The sequence below is a fragment of the Ostrinia furnacalis genome, unplaced genomic scaffold (assembly GCF_004193835.3).
Source record: "Ostrinia furnacalis isolate ACB-3 unplaced genomic scaffold, ASM419383v2 OfSCF7462, whole genome shotgun sequence".
NCBI classification, from domain to species: Eukaryota; Metazoa; Arthropoda; class Insecta; order Lepidoptera; family Crambidae; genus Ostrinia; species Ostrinia furnacalis.
In genome coordinates, this window is record NW_021137701.1 from 258,533 (window position 1) to 283,508 (window position 24,976).

The 24,976-nt window shown below is 45.4% G+C and overlaps 1 protein-coding gene across 1 annotated transcript; it reads right to left on the reverse strand.

Moving 5' to 3' along the window:
* Positions 1-24,959, reverse strand: Su(fu) (suppressor of fused). Its single transcript, XM_028320919.1, has 21 exons — positions 24,446-24,959; positions 23,697-23,802; positions 23,263-23,355; positions 22,736-22,908; positions 18,707-18,852; positions 17,641-17,726; positions 16,255-16,395; positions 15,749-15,856; positions 14,489-14,621; positions 12,985-13,102; positions 11,933-12,006; positions 11,348-11,439; positions 9,857-9,896; positions 9,230-9,322; positions 8,212-8,411; positions 6,779-6,905; positions 5,793-5,910; positions 5,212-5,285; positions 3,913-4,004; positions 3,251-3,383; positions 1-500 (listed from the first exon to the last, which is right to left on the reverse strand). The coding sequence occupies exons 1-21, from the start codon at positions 24,591-24,593 to the stop codon at positions 300-302; spliced, it is 2,496 nt and encodes an 831-aa protein (XP_028176720.1). The 5' UTR covers positions 24,594-24,959; the 3' UTR covers positions 1-299.
* Between the last annotated feature and the right edge of the window lie 17 nt (positions 24,960-24,976).

Here is a 24,976-nt window from a genome sequence, read left to right on the forward strand (position 1 = left end):
TATAACAAAAACTGTACTAGTCCTTTATTTACAAGTTTTTTTTATGCAGAACAAGGCAGGTATTTGACCGCAATCGCACCTGATGTTAAGTGAGATGCAGTCTAGTATAGTACATATCTGCCCTGAAACGATTACGAGGTCTCACAGTGCGCGTGGACGCACAGGGTGACACACGAACCAATCACAGATCTCTATTCAAGGCTGTGCGTTCGATTTGCTGCTTCAGAAGCAAGCATCGTTTGTGAAATTGTATCAAAGTACCTATTCACTTTTGCCTTGAAAAATTTTAACTACATAATTTATAACAGCTCATGGTTTTTCACGACCGTGATTTTGATCCTATATTTAGGCCAGGTTAGAGTGAGAGGCAGCACTATAGGTTCTGGAGATTGCTTGCTCGCTTCCTCGTCGGAGTCCGATTCTGAGTCGGTCTCGGCCAGTTGGGAAAGATGGGAGACCTTTTTGGACATATCTTCGGCTAGCTCTTTTGGTATTAGCACCTGGAAAGACAAAAGAGTTTTTAAATTACAATCTTAATTGCGGTAAAATGTGGGTTTAATTTAAACATTCATTTGGTTTTCTTTTTTTAGACAATGATTTATTTAAAATCACACCGTACGAATCAGTCAAAGATATTTGCGAATATGCACTAAAGTATTTATGAATATTCGTGCTTTTTAACTCTTTAAAAACTTGTTCAATGATGATGATGTAGCTTAGTAAACTAGAGAGACGGGTGCTCCTGCCTCTGACGATGATGAATCCTATTAAATGAAATTAGAGAGGCTTGTGCTTCTTAAGTAGAATAAATTATCTGACATTGATGGAGCTTAGTAAATTGTGTGGTGGATGATAAGAATCTAATAAGAAAAGCTGTAGAGACTAAAAGACGTGAATTGACACTAGTTCGACAAAGACTCGTGGCAGGGGAACCATAAGTAATTTTGGAAACAGAGATGCACAGTCGCTAATATTTGATTAATTATAACGTATTATAAACAACGCTATGGCTGCCTCTGTGTGACGTCGCCCACAACCAGTGTGAGTGCGAGGGAAAACGTGATATGCACTGTTTTATCATTACACCGCCTGCCACGAGTACACAGAGTATAATGAGAATAAAGGATAGACGATGAACCCTAGTAAATTAGAGATACATCTTACCTGTAGCCAAGCCCCGCTAGCTATTATACTTTACAGTTGGCACCCCTGGCGATTGACATGCCCTTACTCTACAGTGGCGCCATCTTGATGAGTGCAAATGCGATAGTCCTCCTACCACTTTAGCGCTCACAAGTTGGCGCCACTGTCTTCGCTACTAGCAAGTGACAGGACCTTACTCTACAGTGGCGCTAACTGGTGAGCGCTAAAACGATAGCCCTCATTAGGGTTGACCTCCTTCTGTGAAGACTATTATACTACTAGCGGCCGCCCGCGACTTCGTACGCGTGGATCCCGTTTTACCCCCTTAGGCGTGGAGTTTCGTAAAATCCTTTCTTAGTGGATGCCTTCGTCATAACATCTACCTGCATGCCAAATTTCAGCCCGATCCGTCCAGTGGTTTGGGCTGTGCGTTGATAGATCACTATGTCAGTCAGTCACCTTTGATTGAGTAATACAGGGTGGAATTTAGTAATGCCACCGGATTACCCATAATACTGTAGATAGAAAATTTTACTCAAAGAAAACATTCCTTTATTTTTGAAAAGAAAGAGAACTGCATACAAAGATTTCTAAAAATTTGCCTGCTACACCTGGGAATCGAACCAACTAAAATCTGTTAAAAATTACACCCTGTATTTTTATTGCATCGATCGTTAGTGTTAAGCATAAGGATGAAATCTCTTCAGGTGGCATTACAAAATTCCACCCTGTATATTTAGATGACTTACGCACCTGTAGCCAAGCCCCGCTAGCGGCTAACGGACGCGCGGGCGTGGCTATAGCGCCGGCCACAGAGGCCGGCACCAGCGTCACTGCTCGCTCTCCCTCGCGCCATGTGAAATGGCGACTAAATGACCTGACGATGATGTTGCTATCTCATTTGTATCAGGCACCAGCGTCCCTTCTGATTTGAGGGTTGTGTGTGTCCTGCAGTGGAGACTATATGACCTGATGATGACTGTAGACCAGGGGCCTCCAAACTACGGCCCGCGGGCCATATCCGGCCCGCCACTGCTATCAATCCGGCCCGCGACAGTTTAAGACTAATGCCCGTTTTCACCATCAATCCCTAATTTTTAAGTGACCCCTATGGTACACATTACAAGGCATTTTGTTTTCATAGAAGTCACTTAAAAATTAGGGATTGATGGCGAAAACGGGCATAAGCCTATGTTGCATAGGTGGACATAAAAATTAAAATTGTTATGGCCCGAAAAAAAAAATTATGGCCCTAAGGCTTCAAAGTTTGGAGACCCCTGCTGTAGACTATTTAAATGAGTGTCGTGTGCATTATTTGCTGATTTACCATCGGCTTACCGCTACGTCTGCTAAGCGACTGACTCCTTTTACTCTCACTGATGTCACGTGATCTCATCGTTTGTGTGAAACAGTGCATTATTTATTTATTTATTTATTTATTTATATAATTCACTGTGGACTTACAGTTTTACCCAAGACGTCCATCAGCGGCAGAAGTATTAATTAATTATATTCTAGTACTTGGCTACAAACACCACAATATTGATGCTATATCGTAAATAAATAAATACCTGCAGCCAAGCCCCGCTAGCGGCTAACGGACGCGCGGGCGAGGCTATAGCGCCGGCCACAGAGGGCGGCACCAGCGTCACTGCTCGCTCTCCCTCCCTCCACGTGAAATGGCGACTATATCATCTGATAATGAACCCTGTATACCTACAGCCAACTGTTGCTATTGGAGACTATTATACTATATCGTACTTACCAGCTAAGTGCCGCTAGCAACTAAATTCCGGTCGCGAAGCAGATAGAATTTCGTCAATTGACCCCAAGCTACCCATCCTTATCGCTCGCGTGTAATATTGCTGTCGCGCTCGCACACTCACTGCGGGCGCCCGTCGCACAGTCGCGACAGCAATATAATTACGCGCGAGCGATAAGGATGGGTAGCTTGGGGTCAATGGACGAAATTCTACGTGCTCGGCGACCGGGCTTTAGAAACCGTCCTGCTCCTGCTTTGGAGACTAAAACACTCGATGATGGATACATGTAAATTAGAGAGGGTTGTTCTCCTGCAGGGGACTAAATGACCCGATGATGAACTTACCTGTAGCCAAGCCCCGCTGGCGGCTAACGGACGCGCGGGCGTGGCTATAGCGCCGGCCACAGAGGGCGGCACCAGCGTCACTGCTCGCTCGCCCTCCCGCCACGTGAAATGGCGGCCGTGGGACACGCGGCCGCTGTGGAAATATAAAATGATCAATAGTTATAAAAATGTATCTGTACACAAAGACATAAATTACTATAATATACAGGATGGAATTTTGTAATGCCATAAAAAAAATTACTTAATGAAAACATTCCTTTATTTTTGAATAGCTTTTGCCCGCGGCTTCATCCACGTGAAATTTAGTTTGTCACAGATCGGCATAAATTATCTACTATATAAAAATAAGTCGGGTTTTCCTTCCTGACGCTATAACTCCAGACGCACGAACCGATTTCCACGGTTTTACATTCGTTGGAAAGGTCTCGGGCTCCGTGAGGTTTATAACAAAGAAAATTCAGGAAAAATTTAAAGGGGATAAAACGGGATCCACGCGCACGAAGTCGCGGGCGGCCGCTAGTAGCCTATGTTATTCTGGGTTATAAACAAAAACACTGTTAAGTTTCATCAAAATCCATTTAGTAGTTTTTGCGTGAAAGAGTAACAAACATCCATAATATTAGTAGGATAGAAGTAGATAAATGAAAAATGCTAGGACTCACTCTATAGCCAGCGGCAGCAAGCTAGCGCCTTCTGCGTTCATAACTATGTGGACTTCGTCGAAATATTCTACGAGCCCTTCACTGCGGGAGTCCTGGAAATAAATGTCCAAAATTATTTAGAATACAATGTTATGGAAATAACAAAAAGTGTAACATCATTGTAACCGCATGTGTAAGGCAAGTTCTTTGAATATTAATAACCAATCAGATTCCATTATTTGCACATCTTCACTCCGCTCCGCTTCGGTGAAATTATCGAGCGGTGAAGTGTCAGGCCGTCAAATGGCAATGCCAGATTTTGGATGGAAGGTGGCGTCTTTTTTTTTTCGCGCGGCCATCGACCAAACTTTGTTTTTTGATTACAAAATAGTGTAATAAACCAAGCTTACTATGACGTGTATACCTCTAAACTCAGTCTGAACTGAGTTACGAGCATTAGAAGTTTGATGATTTTCATACTAGATTTGCTTTTTGCGCGCAAGTTTTGTAAGAAATTGCAACAAAATATTGCGCTATTTTTTATTGCGCTGATTCTGCTCCATACTGATGTCTGGAGCCTTTAATGGATGGTATTGTTTATTTACACATACAATGTCACTATTTTGTTGCAATTTCTTACAAAACTTGCGCGCAAAAAGCAAATCTAGTATNGTTTTGTAAGAAATTGCAACAAAATATTGCGCTATTTTTTATTGCGCTGATTCTGCTCCATACTGATGTCTGGAGCCTTTAATGGATGGTATTGTTTATTTACACATACAATGTCACTATTTTGTTGCAATTTCTTACAAAACTTGCGCGCAAAAAGCAAATCTAGTATAAAATCATCAAACTTCTAATGCTCGTAACTCAGTTCAGACTGAGTTTAGAGGTATACATGTCATAGTAAGCTTGGTTTATTACACTATTTTGTAATCAAAAAACAAGTTTGGTCGCTGGCCGCGCGAAAAAAAAAGACGCCAATTTCCGGCATTGTCTTTTTTCCATAGTGTTTGACAGCGGCGGCGGCGGCGCGGCGAAAACGGAGACAAGAAGTGGAAATAATGAAATCTGGTTATTTAAAACACTTCTCCGCTCCGTTATGCCTTGGTGGAAACCGGGCCTTATACAGTACAATGATGTGGTCCAAAACTTATGGCGAGATAACCATCAAAGAAATTATAAGTCCATTGGCGAGTTTACCAACTCGCCAATGGACGAGTTTTTAGATTGGCGAGTTGACACATAAGCCGGGGTTATTTAATATACAAAACAGTCAAGTGTATGTTAAAGAAGGGTCATCAGGAAAGAAGTATTTACCTGCATTAATTCTGGCACATGCGGCAGTGCTCTCTCAATGCTTGACATTTCGAAGCTATCTGTAGACATGTGACCTGGAAACGAAAGAGTAAGAAAACCAGAATAAACTGAGTTGAGTATTAATTAATAAAGAATGTCAATTGATTAGGGTGTCCACTACTCTTTTATTTGGGGTCCCAAGTTACCCCACGGCATTTTAAAGGTTCCCTTGGGGTTTTTAGTGACCCCACAGTGTCTGCTTGTCAATGAATCAAAATCAAAATCAAAAATATTTATTCAGTTTAGACCACAAGTGGCACTTATGGAGTCCCCAATGACCCCACTGCGTTCCAAAGGGTCGCTTGGGGTCTCCAGTATCCCCACGGCGTTCAAAAGGTGTGCTTGAGGTTCTCAATGACCCCACAATGTTCAAAATGTTAATCAACAATACTTTCAGGCTCCGTCCGTTCTGAGCTCATGCTGAGCAGTTTATGCTGCATCGTGTCTTAGACTTTTAAGCCCCAGTGACTCCACGGTGTTCAAAAGGTTTGTTTGGGGTCCCTAGTGACCCCACGACGTTCAAAATGGTAATAAATAAATACCTTCAGGTCCAGTCCGTTCTGAGCTCATGCTGCTAAGTCCTCGCTGCAGTGTGTCTTTAATCTGTTGTTCGACACACGCCGGCAGTTCGGGAGGGCTAGGCTCTGCTTCTGTGGGGGCCTGGAATGAGTAAATACCATTTCAGGATTGAACCAAATCTTTAAGAGTTACCATAAACTCATTTTGCATTAGGCATTTCCTTTGCTGAGTGGTTCTGACAGAAGTGGCAGAGTAAGGCTTGTTTCAGATGTACCACAACTACAAAAGAGTGCTACTCCTGCGTCTGATCCTGAGTCGCATCTGACACTTAATAGGGTGCGAGGTTACCCCAGAGATAGGGAGGCTGAGGAGCAAGTTTACCCCACTAATGGGAGGCTGGGGTGCTAATTCACCCCACTGAGGGGGACGGGGGGACGGGTGATCGCCCCGGGTGCCAAGCCATGCTACGCCGCCACTGAGTCTAGTACGGTATATATCTGCCCTGGCCTGTATTAACAAACATTACGAGGTCTCACAGTGTGCGTGGACGCACAGGGTGACACACGAACCAGCTCTATTCAACGCTGTGCGTTCCATTTGCTGCTTCATTTGAGCAAGCATCGTTTGTGAAATTGTATCAAAGTATAGCCCGACCAGGAACATAAAAACCCTCGCCATATTGCGGAAAACTAATGGTACTAATTTATTTTAATGGCAACAGTAACTGAAAACTTCATTGACNGGTTCTAGTTTGCCCTAGAGATGGGGGTGGGGTGTCTAGTGTTGGGTAGGGTGTCTAGGGGTAGCTGGGGTGTTTGAGGGGGGTCGAGGGCGGGAGCTGGGGATGTAAACTTACCTCAGACTGGGGTGCAAAGAATCTTCATCTAGGGGGGCTGGGGTGAAAAGTAGCTTCGTCTAAGGGGGCTGGGGTGAAAAGTATCTTTGTTATGGGGGCTGTGAGGTTTGGAGGCGGTAATCTAATAAGGGGGAGGCTGGGGTGTATACATACCCCACATACGGCGGCCCATTGTAACCTCGCCGAGACTCCGGCCAGCTGAGCTGCGAGCCGCACGCCGCGCACCGAAACTCGGCGATTCACTCGCGTCACTAACCATGAGCCTGTGTCGCATCTGACACTAATGGGGTGCAAGGTTACCTCAGAGATAGGAAGGCTGAGGAGCAAGTTTACCCCACAAATGGGAGGTTGGGGTGCTAATTTACTCCGCAAATGGGAGGCTGGGGTGCTATAATTTACCCCACTGAGGGGGACTGGGGGAGGGCTGAGGTGCAAGGTCACCCCACCCACAGATGCTAGGGAGCATGGTTGCCGAATTGATAGGGGGTTGGGGGTTCTAGTTTCCCCTAGAGATGGGTTTGGGGTATCTAGGGGTAGCTGGGGTGTCAAAGTGGCAGCTGGGGATGTAAACTGACCTCAGAGACTGGGGTGTAAAGAAGCAATTATTTAAGGGCGCTGGGGTGCGAATTTACCCCTAAGATGGAGGGGCTGGGGCGTTTTAGATCTATTTAGGAGGAAGGGTTGCAAACTTACCCCAGATATGGGGGATGAGGTGTAAGAAGCTTTATTTAGACAGGCTGGTGTTAGCGCTGGGGTGTATACATTTATTTTTTTATTTTTATTTTCTTTATTAGGNTTTTATAGCCCGACCAGGAACATAAAAACCCTCGCCATATTGCGGAAAACTAATGGTACTAATTTATTTTAATGGCAACAGTAACTGAAAACTTCATTGACATGTCACCTTGCATGTCAGTCTATTGCTGTCAAAGTGTAAACAAACTTTATTTTAAATGTGCGCAATTGATTTTGTGAATTAAATTGCTGAAATCTTTTTATAGTCGTGAAAGAAAAGTGGTTTACAATGTGTTAAAGTATTTGTCGAAGAGAAATACTAAGGGTTCGGACAATATTTTCATTGAATAAGGTTTCCGACAAAGGTTGTCAAATTGACTGACATGTTTATCGTATAGTACAGTACACTATGAAAATTTGTTGTGGTTTGTTTCAACTACCTATTTTAAAAATAAATGACACTTTCTAAGTGTTGAATTTTATGGAATTGGGAAAGAAGTACCGAGTTTGAAGCGTTCATGAGCAGACATTGCAGTTGAATATTCAAGTTCTGAATTTGATTATTGATGAATAATAAAATAAATCCTACTAGCTCGATTGATGGTTTCATTTAATTTATTTAAACCAGGTTACCTATAATAATAATTTTTCGTTAATTTATGAAAATATCAAATTAGCCCGTAATCCTGAATCCTGATACATAAAGTTAGCCTATTAATTTAAAACAGATACGACTGTACTCAGTGTTGCACTATCAAATGCAATTGACGCGCCTCTATGGCAGGGTTTTTATGTTCCTGGTCAGGCTATACCTATTCACTTTTGCCTTGAAAAATGTTAACTACATAATTTATAACAGCTCATGGTTTTTCACGACCGTGATTTTGATCCTGTATTTAGGCCAGGATAGAGTGAGAGGCAGCACTATAGGTTCTGGTGATTGCTTGCTCGCTTCCTCGTCGGAGTCCGATTCTGAGTCGGTTTCGGCCAGTTGGGAAAGATGGGCGACCTTTTTGGACATGTCTTCGGCTAGCTCCTTTGGTATTAGCACCTGGAAAGAGAAACACTTTTTAACATCTTGAATCTTTATTTTTGTAATTTGTGGAAGTAAAAGACATTAGATTCTTTTAATATTTTGCCGCTGGACATGGAAACATTTTTATTTTGATACTAGCGGCAGCCCGCGACTTCGTATGCGTGGACCCCGTTTTACCCCCTTAGGGGTTGAATATTGCTCGGAAATTATTCAAAGTTTTTTCGCCGAACCATCTTTGAACTTCAACGAACATTTAAAAAAAGAATTGGTAAAATTGGTCCAGGCGTTGTTGAATTATGCGCTTACCAACACATTTTGCGATTCATTTTTTATATTATAGATTATCAATTCATCATTATCATTTTGTCCATTAGGCCATTATTTTAGTCTCCACTACCTTTGAAGGAATGAATTTTCCAAAAGGAGGATTTGACTTTCATTCCATCGACGGGTTGGGTGGACCGAGAATGGTCTCTTTGTCCCATAATCACTCTTGTTTCACGACATCCATGGGAAGAAGTCCTATTTCACTCTTTCGGAAACTCATAACTAAGTAAGTGGTCTATGAAATCAAAAAGTTAGGCCAACTTTGGTTCACTGGTTACAGAATAATTTATTTAGAAGTTATTTTATTTTATTTGTTTAACAATGTTTCAACAGCATTCAATGTGCAACATGTGCAGGAAGATACAACTTGAACATAAGCCAATTAAAGACACACATTCTACCACTAAACATTTTTAAATAAGTTAATTTTATGTGAATTTGTTTTGTGTGTTCCTGCTTGCAGTGGAGACTAAATGACCTAATAATGCTATGAATATCATTCTTACCTGTAGCCAAGCCCCGCTAGCGGCTAACGGATGCGCGGGCGTGGCTATAGCGCCGGCCACAGAGGGCGGCACCAGCGTCACTGCTCGCTCTCCCTTCCGCCACGTGAAATGGCGACTATATCATCTGATAATGAACCCTGTATCTGCAGCCAACTGTTGCTATTGGAGACTATTATACTATATCGTACTTACCAGCCAAGTGCTACTAGCAGCTAAAGTCCAGTCGCGAAGCAGATAGAATTTCGTCCAATGACCCCAAGCTACCCATCCTTATCGCTCGCGTGTAATGTTGCTGTCGCGCTCGCACACTCACTGCGGCCGCCCGTCGCACAGTCGCGACAGCAATATAATTACGCGCGAGCGATAAGGATGGGTAGCTTGGGGTCAATGGACGAAATTCTACGTGCTCGGCGACCGGGCTTTAGAAACCGTCCTGCTCCTGCTTTGGAGACTAAAACACTCGATGATGGATACATGTAAATTAGAGAGGGTTGTTCTCCTGCAGGGGACTAAATGACCCGATGATGAACTTACCTGTAGCCAAGCCCCGCTAGCGGCTAGCGGACGCGCGGGTGTGGCTATAGCGCCGGCCACAGAGGGCGGCACCAGCGTCACTGCTCGCTCGCCCTCCCGCCACGTGAAATGGCGGCCGTGGGACACGCGGCCACTGCAAAAATAAAATAGAATTAGAAAATACTATAAAAGTGAGTGACTAGTAGCGTCACGTAACAAAACTTCAACGACAACAAAACACTAACCCCCTTACTAATAAAACTTACATGCTCGTTGATCAATGTTTTAAAGTGAAGTTTAGTATGGAAATGTCATTATAAAACAGTGATCAACAACTGTGTTTTTTTCAAAAAGTGACATTTTTTATTGTTTCTTGGCATTTTTTTTTTTAATTTATTTAAGGCATCAAACAGTCATGTATAGTTACAAGTTTTACATAAATATTAAGTTTTTACAATAGACCAAACAGTGCCTGTAATTGTACATTATTGTTAAAAATAAATAGTTCAACAGACGCGTATCAGTTTGCTAAACAAATATGTAAAAATACAGAAAGAAACAAGAGAACAGAAGAATAAAACAACAGTAATATAAAATTGTAATTTTTTTGTGTATTTTATGTATTTTTTTAGTATCGCCTGTTATTTGGCATTGCTACTGTTTTTGTTTTGTCAGGATGTATCGCTTGGTTTAAGGGTTATTGCGTTTTCTTTGCAAATGGGTAATTGGAGGAAAAAAAATTCTATAAGAAGTTGAAAAAAAATCTCAAAAATTTTTTGACCTCTTTTTTGTCGATAAAAGTGGGTCTGGTTTCATCTATTTTCGTGTGTGCGCTTTGGCTTGACTCACACTGTATTGATCCTATCCTTTAAAATTTCCGAAATTCCGATATTTCCTACATTTTCGTTTCCCTACCTTTGTCGTGGCAAATGCACAAGCCTTGCGAGCCAACAAAAAAAAAAGAACTGTGTAACTTTTTATTAGTAAGGGGGTAAGTTGCGATCCTATCGAGTAATCGTTCTATCAAAATGAGCCTTGTGAATACGGATTTAGAACTGTTTTTCAATTCTGAACGTCAGCGAGATCTTGACTGTCAAAATACGTGAATAAGGCCACAAAGCATTTCTATGTAATGTAACGTTCGTACATGTACGAATGGTAGAATACAGGTAAAATGTACGATTGGTTCGTGAAAAGGTGACACTACACTAGTACAAGCGGATGTTCTGTTACAAATAAATGCTCTAGCTAATACTCCCCTTAAGCTTTTAGGTTGCGATTAGGGCCTTAGGGTCACAAAGTAATGTAGATTTACTACTTCTAAGATTCTCTGGGGTAGGCACTGGACCATTCTAGAGTTCTGGGGTTGTAAATGTATGGAAACTGAAAACATAGAATTTTTCGATAGATCCAATTTATTCTGTAACCTATTATTGATACCGTTTGAAAGAACTTGTGAAGCACTTTCAGGATCAGTAACCAGTTTTTCGATATATTGTATACTTAGTTTAGAAATAATCGTGTGAGATCACTTATCGTTTCCACCCTGTATAAAAGTCTTCTTACAGAAAATAAATGGATTTAATTTTTAATTTAAGAACTCACTCTATAGCCAGCGGCAGCAAGCTAGCTCCTTCTGCGTTCATGACTATGTGGACTTCGTCGAAATATTCTACGAGCCCTTCACTGCGGGAGTCCTGGAATAATAAATATTAAAGGAATTACAAAAAGTGTAACATATTCAGTGTAACTGCTTGTGTGAGTGGCGGACGCCTATCGACTCGCCACTACAAACTGGCGGGTAGGTATAGTCTGGTCCGTGAGCACGTAGAATTTTGTCCAATGACCCCAAGCTACCCATCCTTATCGCTCGCGCGTAATTATGTTGCTGTCGCGCTCGCACACTCACTGCGGGCGCGCGTCGCACAGTCGCGACAGCAATATAATTACGCGCGAGCGATAAGGATGGGTAGCTTGGGGTCATTGGACAAAATTCTACGTGCACACAGACCGAGCTTTATCATCACTCAACAGATGGCGTTAATAGAAACTTAATAGCACCTGCATCGCGGTAGTAAAAATTTCTACCTTAGTAACTATTAGAAAACTAAGATGGTATACAAACCTTGGTGAAGAATGCATGGCAATATTAGCCCTACAGTATAGGCGTAGGTTAAAAATAGTATTTACCTGCATTAATTCTGGCACATGAGGCAGCGCTCTCTCAATGCTTGACATTTCGAAGCTATCTGTCGACATGTGACCTGTAAAAGGAAAAAAGAAATAGAGTCATTAATAAAGTACCTATGTCACTATTTTTTGTTGTGGGGACTTTTAATTACTTGTGGTAGGACCCCACGGAGTTTTAAAGGTTCTCTTGGGGTCCCCAGCAACCCCACTACGTTCAAAAGGTTCGCTTGGAGACCCCAATGACCCCATGGAGTTTAAAAGGTTCGCTTGGGGTCCCCAATGATCCCACTGCGTTCAAAAGGTTTGCTCGGGGTTCCCAATGACCCCACTGCGTTTAAAACATTCGCTTGAGGTTTCCAGTTACCCCACTGCGTTCAAAACGTTTGTTTGGTGTCCCCAATGACCCAATGGCGTTTAAAAGGTTGAACGGTTGAAGGTGAAAACGGGTATTACTCTACTGAATTACTTGTCTAAATGCTCCTAATGTCTAAATCCACTACACTCGCTATCGAAGTAACAGTATTTTTCCAGAGTACTATCAAACATTTACCTTTGGCCACCACGGCGTTCAAAATTTTCGCTTGGGGTCCCCACTAACCCATCTACGTTAAAAGGTTCGTTTGGGGTCTCCAAAGACTTCATTTCGTTCAAAATGTCTGCTTGGGGTGTCGCTGCAACGTGTTTTTTAGATTTTTATCGCATGGGGTCCCTAGTGACCCCACGGCGTTCAGATGGTCTGCTTGGGGTCCCTTGTAACCCCACTGCGTTCAATCGAGACCCCATGGCTTTCAAAATGTCAATAAATAAATACCTTCAGGTCCAGTCCGTTCTGAGCTCATGCTGCTAAGTCCTCGCTGCAGCGTGTCTTTAATATGTTGTTCGACACACGCCGGCAGCTCGGGCGGGCTGAGTTCTGTCTCAGTGTGGGTTTCCAGTTACCCCACTGCGTTCAACAGGTTTGCTTGGGGACCCTAGTGACCTCACTGCGTTAAAAAAAGTTCGCTTGGGGTTCTTAATGACCCCACAATGTTCATAATGTTAATCAACAATACCTTCAGGTCCAGTCCGTTCTGAGCTCATGCTGCTAAGTCCTCGCTGCAGTGTGTCTTTAATCTGTTGTTCGACACACGCCGGCAACTCGGGAGGGCTGGGCTCTGCTTCTGTGGGGGCCTGGAATTAATAAACAGTGTTTTAGTAAGGGTTCTACTTATGATCATTAGCAGCTTTTAGAATAAAATCAAATATGAGCAACAAAATAATCTCTGGGGTGTAAGCTTACCCCACCCACAGATGGAGGAGCTGGGGTGCAAGGTTACCCCACAGGTGGGTCGCTACTCGCTAGGGTGCTCGCTTACCCCAGAGAGAAAGAAGTTTAATTTAGGGGGGCTGGTGTAGGTACCTGGCGCGTCACATAGATGGTTGACCTCACAAATGGAGTCACAAATATAGCTGCCAGCCCAGCTATATTTGTGTAAAGCAGCGGTTCCCAAACTTATTTAGTCTACTGCCCACTTTGAGAATAAATTATTTTTTGCGCCCCCCATTTTTGTAGTCAAGAGTCGAGCTCAGTCGGTGTCTAAGAGTCCTCCTAGTAGATGACGCCTCCCAAGCCTCTACACAACGTCCCGATTTTTTTTTCTGGGTCTGTTACCGCCCCCCTTTAAGCCTGCAGTGCCCACAAGGGGGCGTTATCGCCCACTTTGGGAAAGACTGGTGTAAAGTATTATCGTCTAGGGGAGGCTGGGTATTCAAGCTTTGTTTAGGGTTGGCTGAGGTGTGTGGGGTATGGGGTTTCTGGGGGGTAAGTGGCTGGGTCTCCTCCGGAGACTAGAGGAGCTAGGGTGGAGGATGACTGAGGAGTATTTAGTGGGGGTATCTGATGTGCTACATACCCCTGCGACGACTGGTAGGGTAAAAAGATTATGAGTAGAGGCTCCTTAAGAGCAAAATGACGATTTGTAAGAACTATTTATTAGTCTAAACAAATAAAGAAGTTTTGACTTTGACTTTTACGGCAGCCTATTGGAATCTCGCAGATACGCCGGACACGCCGCGCGCAGTTACTCGCGTCACTAGCCACGACCCTGCGTCGCATCTAACACTAATGGGGTGCAAAGTTACCCCAGAGATAGGGAGGCTGAGGAGCAAGTTTACCCCACTAATGGGAGGCTGGGGTGCTAATTTACCCCACTGAGGGGGACTGGGGGAGGGCTGAGGTGCAAGGTCACCCCACCCACAGATGCTAGGGAGCATGGTTGCCCAACTGATGGGGATTGGGCGTTCTAGTTTCCCCTAGAGATGGGTTTGGGGTATCTAGGGGTAGCTGGGGTGTCAAAGGGGCAGCTGGGGATGTAAACTGACCTCAGAGACTGGGGTGTAAAGAAGCATTATTTAAGGCGGCTGGGGCGCGAATTTACCCCTAAGATGGAGGGGCTGGGGCGTTTTAGATCTATTTAGGAGGGAGGGTTGCAAACTTACCCCAGATATGGAGGATGGGGTGTAGTAAGAAGCTTTATTACGCAGGCAGGCTGGGTTTAGGTTGGGGTGTATACATACCCCACATACGGCGGCCCATTGCAACCTCGCCGAGACGCCAGCCAGCTGAGCAGGCGCGCCGGGTGCGAGCCGCACGCCGCGCGCCGAAACTCGGCGATTCACTCGCGTCACTAACCACGAGCCTGCGTCGCATCTGTTATAAATTATGGATAAATTATTTCATTTATGTCCATTAACGCCCCGTCAATAGGGAAATGTGCAAACTTCATCCACAAATCGCCATTCAGTACCTCTAAAGCCTGGTCCGTGAGCACGTAGAATCCCGTCCAATGACCCCAAGCTACCCATCCTTATCGCTCGCGCGTAATTATATTGCTGTCGCGACTGTGCGACGGGCGCCCGCAGTGAGTGTGCGAGCGCGACAGCAACATAATTACGTGCGAGCGACAAGGATGGGCAGCTTGGGGTCATTGGACAAAATTCTACGTGCTCACGGACCAGGCTTTAGCATGAACAACTTTCATCTTCGAATCGTTTGCGTATTCGACAAAATTCGATACTCAATCTTCGAATTAAACGATAACGTGACAATTTTGATCCTCAAAATAAGTTTCATGCAACCATTTCTCATACTAAGTTCACTTTACGACACGTTCACAAGGGCGCTGTTGTATTTTTCGTGCTAAATCTTTTGATGGCAATTCGAATACGCAAACGATTCGAACACGAAAGATTTTCGTGCTAGCCGTACAGTACTTTAATTCAGCTAACAATCCCCAAGTTGTCGCTTAAGAATATAAGGGTTAACCCTTGAAACCCTGTAAATCGAGAAATTGATGAATCAATGAGGGCTATCGTTTTTATACTTAACAGTTGGCACCCCTGGCGATTGACAGGACCTTACTCTACAGTGGCGCCATCTTGATGAGTGCAAATGCGATAGTCCTCCTACCACTTTCGCGCTCACCAGTTGGTGCCACTGTCTTCGCTACTAGCAAGTGACAGGACCTTACTCTACAGTGGCGCTAACTGGTGAGCGCTAAAACGATAGCCCTCATTGTAACGCGGTCATATTATGACCATTTGGGGATTGATGGTTTCTCGTACTACTGGTACTACGAACTCAATTGTGAACTTATGCAAATACCCATTAGAGTTGGCAATGGCAATTTGCTGAGCAAAATTTCACAAACTCCCCATTGATGGGGATAAAATGGAATCCAAATAAAGAGAACCACGCATTTCAGTAATTATTAAAAAAAATACGAAGCATAAATAAAAAAAATTAAAAAACAAATTATTGTAACAAGCCATTGGTACCTCGGGTCTTCACTGATAAGCTTCAAAACGTCGAAACCGGACCCTCTTTGCGCTGCCCTCAGTTCCCTGCCAGTGCAACCCACTAACTGAAACCAAGCAATGTGGAAACTTTACTGATTTCTTTCCTATTTTTTGTGTGATTATTTGTCTGTATATCAAAATTGTTTGTTTCCCTAATATAAATAAATTACATTTTAGCGAAAAATATTATAATTACACTTATTCGGGGACTAGGGGGTGTCTTGGGGGGTAGGGGTGTCTTGAAGGGCCAGGCGACTTGGAGGGCTATAGGGTTGTCTTGGGGTTAGGGGGTGTCTTGGGGAGACAAAGGGGCTGGCCGGCGTCTCGGGGGCTAGACGAGTCTCTTAGTGGCTAGACAGTGTCTCGGGGACTAGAGGTATCTTGAGGGCTAAGTAGGTGCATTGGGGGCTAAGGATGTGTCTTGGAGGACTAGGGTCTGTATTGGAGGGAGGACAAGGGGGTGTTATTGGGACGTCNATTTGTACATACATACCCCACATACGGCGGCCCATTGCAATCTCGCCGAGACTCCGGCCAGCTGAGCAGGCGCGCCCGGTGCCAGCCGCACGCCGCGCGCAGAAACGCGGCGATTCACTCGCGTCACTAACCACGAGCCTGCGTCACATCTGACAGGGAATAAACACGCGATTTTTACAAGTTCGTTCGTTTCAGCCGAAAGACGGCCGTTTGGTGTAGTGGTTCGAAACGGACTACTATTCCGGAGGTAGCGGGTTCGATTCCCGCACAGTACAAACATTTGTGTGCATGAACATATTTGTTTGTATTGGACTGGGTGTTTTCTGTGTATAATAAGTATGTATTTACAAAAAAAATATTGAAGTATGTTTATTTATTTATTTTATTTTATTTAAAGACTTTATTGCACACACAACAATGTTCTGTACAAAAAGGCGAGCTTAATGCCATACGTTTATACCCGTTGCCTAGTACCCATAGTACAAGCTTTGCTTAGTTTGGGACTAGAAGCGCAGTGTAAAATGTCCAAGGATATTTATTATTATTATTAGACGTCCACTGCTGGACAAAGGCCTCCCCCAAGGATTTCCACAAAGACCGATCCTGCGCTCGCATCCAGGCACCTCCCGCGACCTTCACCAGATCGTCGGTCCACCTAGTGGCTCGACAAGTTTTACAAGGCAATGACTAAATGCTTAGTAAATCCCAACTAATATTATAAATGCGAAAGTAACTCTGTCTGTCTGTCTGTCTGTCTGTCTGTTACGCTTTCCCGCTTAAACCTCGCAACCGATTTTGATGAAATTTGGCATAGAGATAGTTTGAGTCCCGGGAAAGAACATAGGATAATTTTTATCCCGGTTTTTGAAACAGGGACGCGCGCGATAAAGTTTTTCTGTGACAGACAAAATACCACGCGGGCGAAGCCGCGGGCGGAAAGCTAGTACGGAACTAAAAATACTTTTACATGTTTCATGTTTATTTCTAACCCAATAGTAGGTACTTCATGACAAAGCTGCCGTCATCATTTTAGCCACATGACGTCCACTGCTGAATATAGACCTTCTCTAATGATTTCCGATGAACCAGTTGGCAACGGGCTGCATCCAGCGCCTTCCTGCTACATTTATGAGACGGCCGATGGGGCAGCAAGGTTTTGAAGTGGAAGCCACGTACACGCAAGCGCAACGTCCACCCACAAGGTGGACCGATGACATAAAGGTAGCAGGAAGGCGCTGGACGCAGGCCGCTACCAACCGGGCAACATGGAAAGCATTGGGGGAGGCCTATGTTCAGCAGTGGACGTCCTGGCTGAGATGATGATGATGATGAATATTGATTTTGCGCCATAATCCTAGCCCGTCATGTTACAAAAAATAATTTTAAAACGTTACCTCGGGTCTTCACTAATGAGTTTTAAAACGTCGAAGCCGGATCCTCTTTGCGCTGCCCTCAGCTCCCTGCCAGTGCAACCCACTAACTGAAAAAAATAAATTATAATTACACTTATTCGGGGGCTAGGGGGTGTCTCAGGGGCTAGGGGGTGTTTTAGGGGGTAGGGGTGTCTTGAAGGGTTGGGGTTTTGGAGGGCTATAGGGTTGTCTTGGGGTTAGGAGGTGTCTTGAAGAAACTATAGGGGTGTTTTGGGGGCTGGACGGTGTCTTGGAGGGCTAGGGTGTGTATTGGCGGGGACAAGAGGGTGTTATTGGGACGTCTTGAGGGGGGTAATGGAGTGTCTTTGATGTGATATGATTTCTTCGGGGCTAGGGCTATGGGGTGTTGCCTTGGGGGTTAAGGGAACTATTAGGGAAACAAGGGGGGTGTTTTGGGGGCTAAGGGCGTCTTGGGAGTGTCTTATGGGTTAGGGGGGTGGTCTTAAGGGCTAGAGGGGTCTTGGGGGGCTGTCAGGTCTAGTAGTTTCTCGGGGGCTAGACGGTGTCTCGGGGGCTAGTCTGCCACTGACTTGCAGGAACTGGTCTAGGTGTAGGTCTAGGGGATGCTTTGGGGGTTAGGGGGTGTCTCGGTGGTTAAGGGAGTTGTCTCTGGGCCTAAAGGGGCTAGCCGGTGTCTATGCCATAGTACAAGCTTTGCTTAGTTTGGGACTACAAGCGCAGTGTAAAATGTCCAAGGATATTTATTATTATTTATTACTTATGCCACTGACCTGTAGGAACTGGACGGCTCCATGCGGCGTGCGCGCTGGCGCCAGCTGTGGGTCGCTGCTCACCAGCAAGTGTCGCACGCGGGACTAGACGGTGTCTCGAGGGTGTCTTGAGAGACTAGAGGGTGTCTCGTGAGCTAGGGGGACTAGGGGGTATCTTGGGGGGGCAGTCAAGCCAAGAGACGTGTCTTGGTGGGACTAAGGGGCGTCTTGGAGGGACTAGGGTGGTGTCTTGGGGAGACTAGGGGGTGTCTTGAGGGTTAGGGGGTGCCTTAGGGAGTTGCTTGGGTGCCACTGACCTGTAGGAACTGGACGGCTCCATGCGACGTACGCGCGGGCGCCAACTGCGGGTCGCTGCTGACGAGCAAGTGTCGCACGCGTGACGCCGCGCGCGGGTCAAGCGGCGCGTGCCAGGATATGTGGTCGCCGGCGCAGAATTTGTTATCTGGAACGTAGAGATTACATTACACTATAATCCAGGCCTTTTAATAAAAAAATACATGTTTTTATTCAATTTTGATAAGGCACCTAAGAACGGCAAAAATCGTAATCATGGATAGGATGGGTGGCGGAATTTGGCCTGGGGGGCCCTTGGGTGGCAAGGGGGTATCTTAAGGGAGGGCTCAATTAGGCCTAAGAGCGTCTTGGGGGCTAAAGGGATTTTCTTTGGGGGCTAGGAGGGTATCTTTGAGAGGGCGAAGGGGGTGCCTTGGGGGCTAGGGGGTGCCTTGGGGGCTAGGGGGTATCTTGGGGGGCTAGAGGGTGTCTTGAGGGGATAGAGGGTGTCGTTGGGGGACTAGGGAGGTGTCTTGGCAGCTAAGGAGTGTCTTAGGGGGGCTAAGAGGGTGTCTTGGGGGCTAAGGAGGGGTGTCTTAGGGGCTAGGGGGGTTTCCTGGGTGTTCAGGGGGTTTTCTTTGGGGGCTAGATAAGTGTTTTGGGGATAGTTAGGGTGTCCTGTTGAGAGGCTAGGGAGCATTCTGACTTACTATAAGTGAACATGTATCTAGCCGTAGCCTGTAGCAGCGCAGCGGGCCATAGCGGAGGCGATGAATGTCCGACGGCGTGCAACCGGAACGTCAGCTCTAAACCGAGGCCTGAGGACCGATGACCCGTCGCTACGAAGACACCCAGAGGCGCCGGGTTCCATTCCCAGTGGGGGCATTGTTTCGCTCGCTTATGAGGTAGATATAGGGAGTGTCTTGGGCGGAGGCAGTCTTGCCTAGTGGGGGTGTCGTGGTGGGGCTAGGGGGGGCTAGTGTCTTGGAAGGTTAGGGGGAGTCTTGGGGGCTATGGGGGTGTCTTAGTGGAGCTAGGGGGGTCTTAGAGGAGCTAGGGGGTGTCTTCGGATCTAAGGGGGTGTCTTAGGCCTGTAGCAGCGCAGCGGGCCATAGCGGAGGCGATGAATGTCCGACGGCGTGCAACCGGAACGTCAGCTCTAAACCGAGGCCTGAGGACCGATGACCCGTCGCTACGAGGACACCCAGCGACGCCGGGTTCCATTCACAGTGAGGGCAGTGTTTCGCCCGGGTTCCATTCCCAGTGTTTCGCTCGCTTGTGAGGTAAATATAGGGAGCGCAGTGCTGGTATCTTGGGGGGCTAGGGGGTATCTTGGGGGTTAGAGGGGTTCCTTGGGGGTTAGAGGGGTCTCTTGGGGGTAAGAGGGGTTTCTTGAAGGTTAGAGGGGTCTCTTGGGGGCTAGAGGGGTTTCTTGGGGGTTAAGTGGGTTTTCTTTGGGGACTAGAGGGGTTTCTTGGGGGCTAGAGGGGTTTCTTAGGTGTTCAGGGGGTTTTCTTTGGGGGCTAGGGGGTATCTTGGGGTTTAAGGGGGTGTCTCGCCTAAGGGATGATCTGGGTGCAGCTTATACTCACTATACGTAAACATGTATCTAGCAGTCGCCTGCAGTAACGCAGCGGGCCATAGCGGAGGCGATGAATGTCCATCGGCGTGCAACCGAAACGTCAGTTCCAGACCGAGGCCTGATGACCCATCGCGTGACGGCGGATGAACCCGTCCGTCTCCGTGGAGGTCGGATATGCCGAAGCTGGGGACAATGCAGCGATAAATCATATAACATAAACCAGTGGTTCTTAACCTTAAGTCATGAGGGACCATTTTACCAAATTTCTGTCTTGTCAGGGACCACTTTTTTTTCAAAATCCTATGAAAGAGGAGGTTGATTTCTCGCCCACTGTGCGCCGTTTGCGTTGTGTTGACTCGACTCATCACGTCACGTCACTTGTTTATTACGATGTCTTCGTGGACCACTTGGAATACCTCCAGGGACCACCAGTGTCCGCGGACCACCGGTTAAGAACCACTGACATAGACGTTAAAAAAGCGGAAACAATTTTAGTTAAATAAAAAACCGCGTCCAAATCGATTTACCCGTTTAAGAGTCTCGATACGGTACTCTGTTGAACAGTCAGCAAGCAGCACTTAGGCCCAGAACACACGGTGAAACGCAGTTTGAAACCGGTTTGAAATGGTCGCGTCATGTGTGGTCTCTCAACGGAATCTATGGCAGAAACTTAGATGCAACTCAAAAGTAACTAGAAGTTGCAGTTTCGTTGCAATTGTGTTTCACCGTGTGTTCTGGGCCTTAATGTACGGACAGCTTGACGTATTGATGTTGTGTAATAAAGTTTTCAATATTATGTAAAAAAATAGATAAATAAAAAAGCGACATCCCAGTCTTGGAACAGCTAAAAAATTACTCCCTTACTAAAAAGTTACACAGTTGTTGAACACCGTTTTAAAATGACATTTCCATACTAAACGTCACTTTATAACACTGTTTAGAGTAGGCGCACACAGTTGATTTTTAGTTGGCCGATAGTTGTGATTTTAAATTGTATGAAGAATCAGCCAAATCGAATCGGTGTAGTGTGCACACTCCCATACATGCCCATACTGATCAACAGCCCGACTAAACTATCGGCCGACGAAAAATCAACGGTGTGCGCCTACTCTTAACGAGCGTGTAAGTTTTATTAGTAAGGGGGTTAGACATCCCATCGAACATTCAGCAGTTTGATCAATGAATGAATATTTTCTTTGGCTCACCTGACGTAATGCCAGTGTGGAGGTATGTTCTCTTCCGGTTTGCCGGGGTTCCAGTACATACTGATGTAGTCCAGAGGGTCATGGCCGCCTAACCTGAAAAATTAGAATTAAATTTTAAAAAAATCTGAATTTAAGTAGCAAACTTAATCTAAAGCAGAGTTGCACCAACTTAATTTAACCATAACTATTGTTGCCGANAGCGGGCCATAGCGGAGGCGATGAATGTCCATCGGCGTGCAACCGGAACGTCAGTTCCAGACCGAGGCCTGAGGAGCGATGACCCGTCGCTACGAAGATATCTAGAGGCGCCGGGTTCCATTCCCAGTGGGGGCAGTGTTTCGCTCGCTTATGAGGTAGCTATAGGGAGTGTCTTAGGAGGAAGGGGAGGGGGGAGCGTAGTCTTGCCTAGTGGGGGTGTCATGGTAAGGCTAGTATCTTTGGGGGCTAGGAGGTATCTTGAGAGGTCTAGAGGGGATGTTTTGGGGCTAGGTGTGGTGTCTTGATGGCTAAGTAGGGGTGTCTTGAGGGCTAAGTAGGGGTGTCTTGGGGGTGCCTTTGAGGGCTAGGGGGGATATCTTGGTGGCTAAGGGGGTGTTTTGGGAGCGCAGTCTCGCCTTAGGGATGCTCTGGGGGCAGCTTATACTCACTATACGTAAACATGTATCTAGCAGTCGCCTGCAATAACGCAGCGGGCCATAGCAGAGGCGATGAATGTCCATCGGCGTGCAACCGGAATGTCAGCTCCAGACCGAGACCTGATGAACCGTCGCTACGAAGACACCCAGCGGCGCCGGGTTCCATTCCCAGTGGGGGCAGCGTTTTGCTCACTTATGAGGTAGATATAGGGAGTGTCTTGGGGTGGGGGGCGCAGTGGGGTGGGGGGCGCAGTCTTGCCTAGTGGGGGTGTCGTGGTGGGGCTAGGGGGGGCTTGTATCTTGGGGGCTAGGGGGTGTCTTAGCAGCTAGGGGGTGTCTTGGCAGCTGTGGGATGTCTTGAGGTCTAAAGGGGTGTCTTAAGGGAGCCAGGGGTGTCTTAGGGGGCTAGGGGGTGTCTTAGGGGGGCTAGGGGGTGTCTTAAGGGGTCTAGGGGGCATCTTGGAGAGGGGGGGTCTCTTGGGGTCTAAGGGGGTGACTTAGAAGGGCTAGGGAAGTCCTAGGGGCTAAGGGGTGTCTCAAGGGGGCTAGGGGGGTGTCTTAGGGCTAGGGGGGTGTCTTGGGGGCTAGAAAGAGTGTCTTGTTGAGAGGCTAGGGAGCATTCTGACTTACTATACGTAAACATGTATCTAGCAGTCGCCTGCAGTAACGCAGCGGGCCATAGCGGAGGCGATGAATGTCCATCGGCGTGCAACCGAAACGTCAGTTCTAGACCGAGGCCTGATGACCCGTCGCGGGACGGCGGATGAACCCGTCCGTCTCCGTGGAGGTCGGATATGCCGAAACTGGGGACAATACAAGCGATAAATGAAAAAAATAAACTCATAAAAGTATTTTTTTCTCTGCAAATAGTACTTTGACAAAGAGTAAAAGGGCTGAACCAATTTTAATTAAAAAACCGTGTCCAAACCTGTTTACTCGTGGTACGGTGCTCTGTTGTACAGTCATCAGACTACACATTTTTGTTTCAAAATAGCACATTTATACGGACACGGTTCAATAATTAATATAATAATGTAAAAAAATAGATAAAAAAAAGCGGCATGCCAGCCTCTTTTTTATTTGGAACAGCTAAAAATTTGACATCCCATCAAACATTCTGCAGTTTGATCAATGAATGAATATTTTCTTTGTCTTACCTGACGTAATGCCAGTGTGGAGGTATGTTCTCTTCCGGTTTGCCGGGGTTCCAGTACATACTGATGTAGTCTAGAGGATCATGGCCGCCTAACCTGAAAAATTAGAATGAAATTTAAAAAAATCTGAATTTAAGTAGTTACTCGTAGCTATCATAGAAAAATTAAATCTAAGGCTGGGTTGCACCAACTCAATTTAACCATAACTATAATAATAATCGGTGCTTATTGTATGAAGTTTGGCAGATTTGTGACGTTTGTTAAAGTTAAAGTAAGATGGTGCAACTCAGCCTTAAAGTTGTGAGGATTTCCAGAAGTCTGTATTCTTGAAGATTGAACTTAGATATCCAAAAAAAACATTAGTTACCATTGAGAGCTCATCAGACTGTAGCCAAAATAGCTATTGTACCTCAGTTATTAGCTTAATCTGTACGTACCAATATTTCAGCCTAGTCGTAACCTGCAAGGGGTTTGGCTGATCAGGATAGAGTCTGGAGTACACCTCACATAGGGCTTTAAGGCCGGCAGGCATTGGCATTCTGTCTGAAAAAAATTATGTTTACGTTAGTTACGTAAACATTCATAAAAACTTTTTAACCGGTGGAATCCTAAGCGGTCACATAAGACCACGGTAACAATGAGGGCTATCGTTTTTATACTTAACAGTTGGCACCACTGGCGATTGACAGAACCTTACTCTACAGTGGCGCCATCTTGATGAGTGCAAATGCGATAGTCCTTCTACCACTTTAGCGCTCACCAGTTGGTGCCACTGTCTTCGCTACTAGCAAGTGACAGGGCCTTACTCTACAGTGGCGCTAACTGGTGAGCGCTAAAACGATAGCCCTCATTGATTTCTGTTGTGGCTCGATTTTCAGATAGGTATTTGAAGGGTGAAAGTATGTAGACCCTTTTTCACATTCCAAATATATCTTATGCTACTACTGGGTGCTGAGACGAAGTGACAAAAAAAGTGTAACCTTTTTCTGTCACTGTGGTTGGGTATTGTAACACTAATTGTTGCGGAACTTCTCTGAAATTACTTATTGACTTGATTAGATCATTTCTATCCTTTATGAAAACCATGCTGTAACTTTCGAATCCAAGTTATTTATTCTTTTCTTTTGAACATCCTCGCTCAAATTAAAACTACGATTTTAATGATCGTTTTTAGAAAGTATCTTACCAGTCTGCCCCATTTGGTCCCTAGACGTGTCCTGCATACATTCGTCCTGCGTATGCGCAGCCTGCGGTTGTTGGGCGTCTACGAAGGCTAGCGCGCTGTTTCGCACCACACCAGAAGGGCTGGAAGGCCCAGCGCCAGACATGGACATTATTCAAGGTTTAAATTAAATTATTTGGCGTTTTTTGGGCCGAAATTCCTTTGTTTGGTCCGGAACTGTTTGGTGGAAATTCCAACCTTTTTGAACATTTGACAGATGACAGCTACAGCTTGTTTCTGAACGAAAATGCTTGAGACGAGCGTGTTCCACTTATTCATTTTGTCAAAATGGGCACCAAAGTTCCGCTTGATGTGTGATGGATGATGAGAGATATTTGCGCCGATAAATTAGTAATAGAAGACTACAGTTTAACATTTTGTATTCTATTGTATTCACTTGAGCACTCAATAGCTTTTACAGGTACCGTTTCAGTCTTTTTCTATTTTCTAATGCTTTATCTTCGTTTGTGCGAAAACATGGTAGCAAAAGAACGC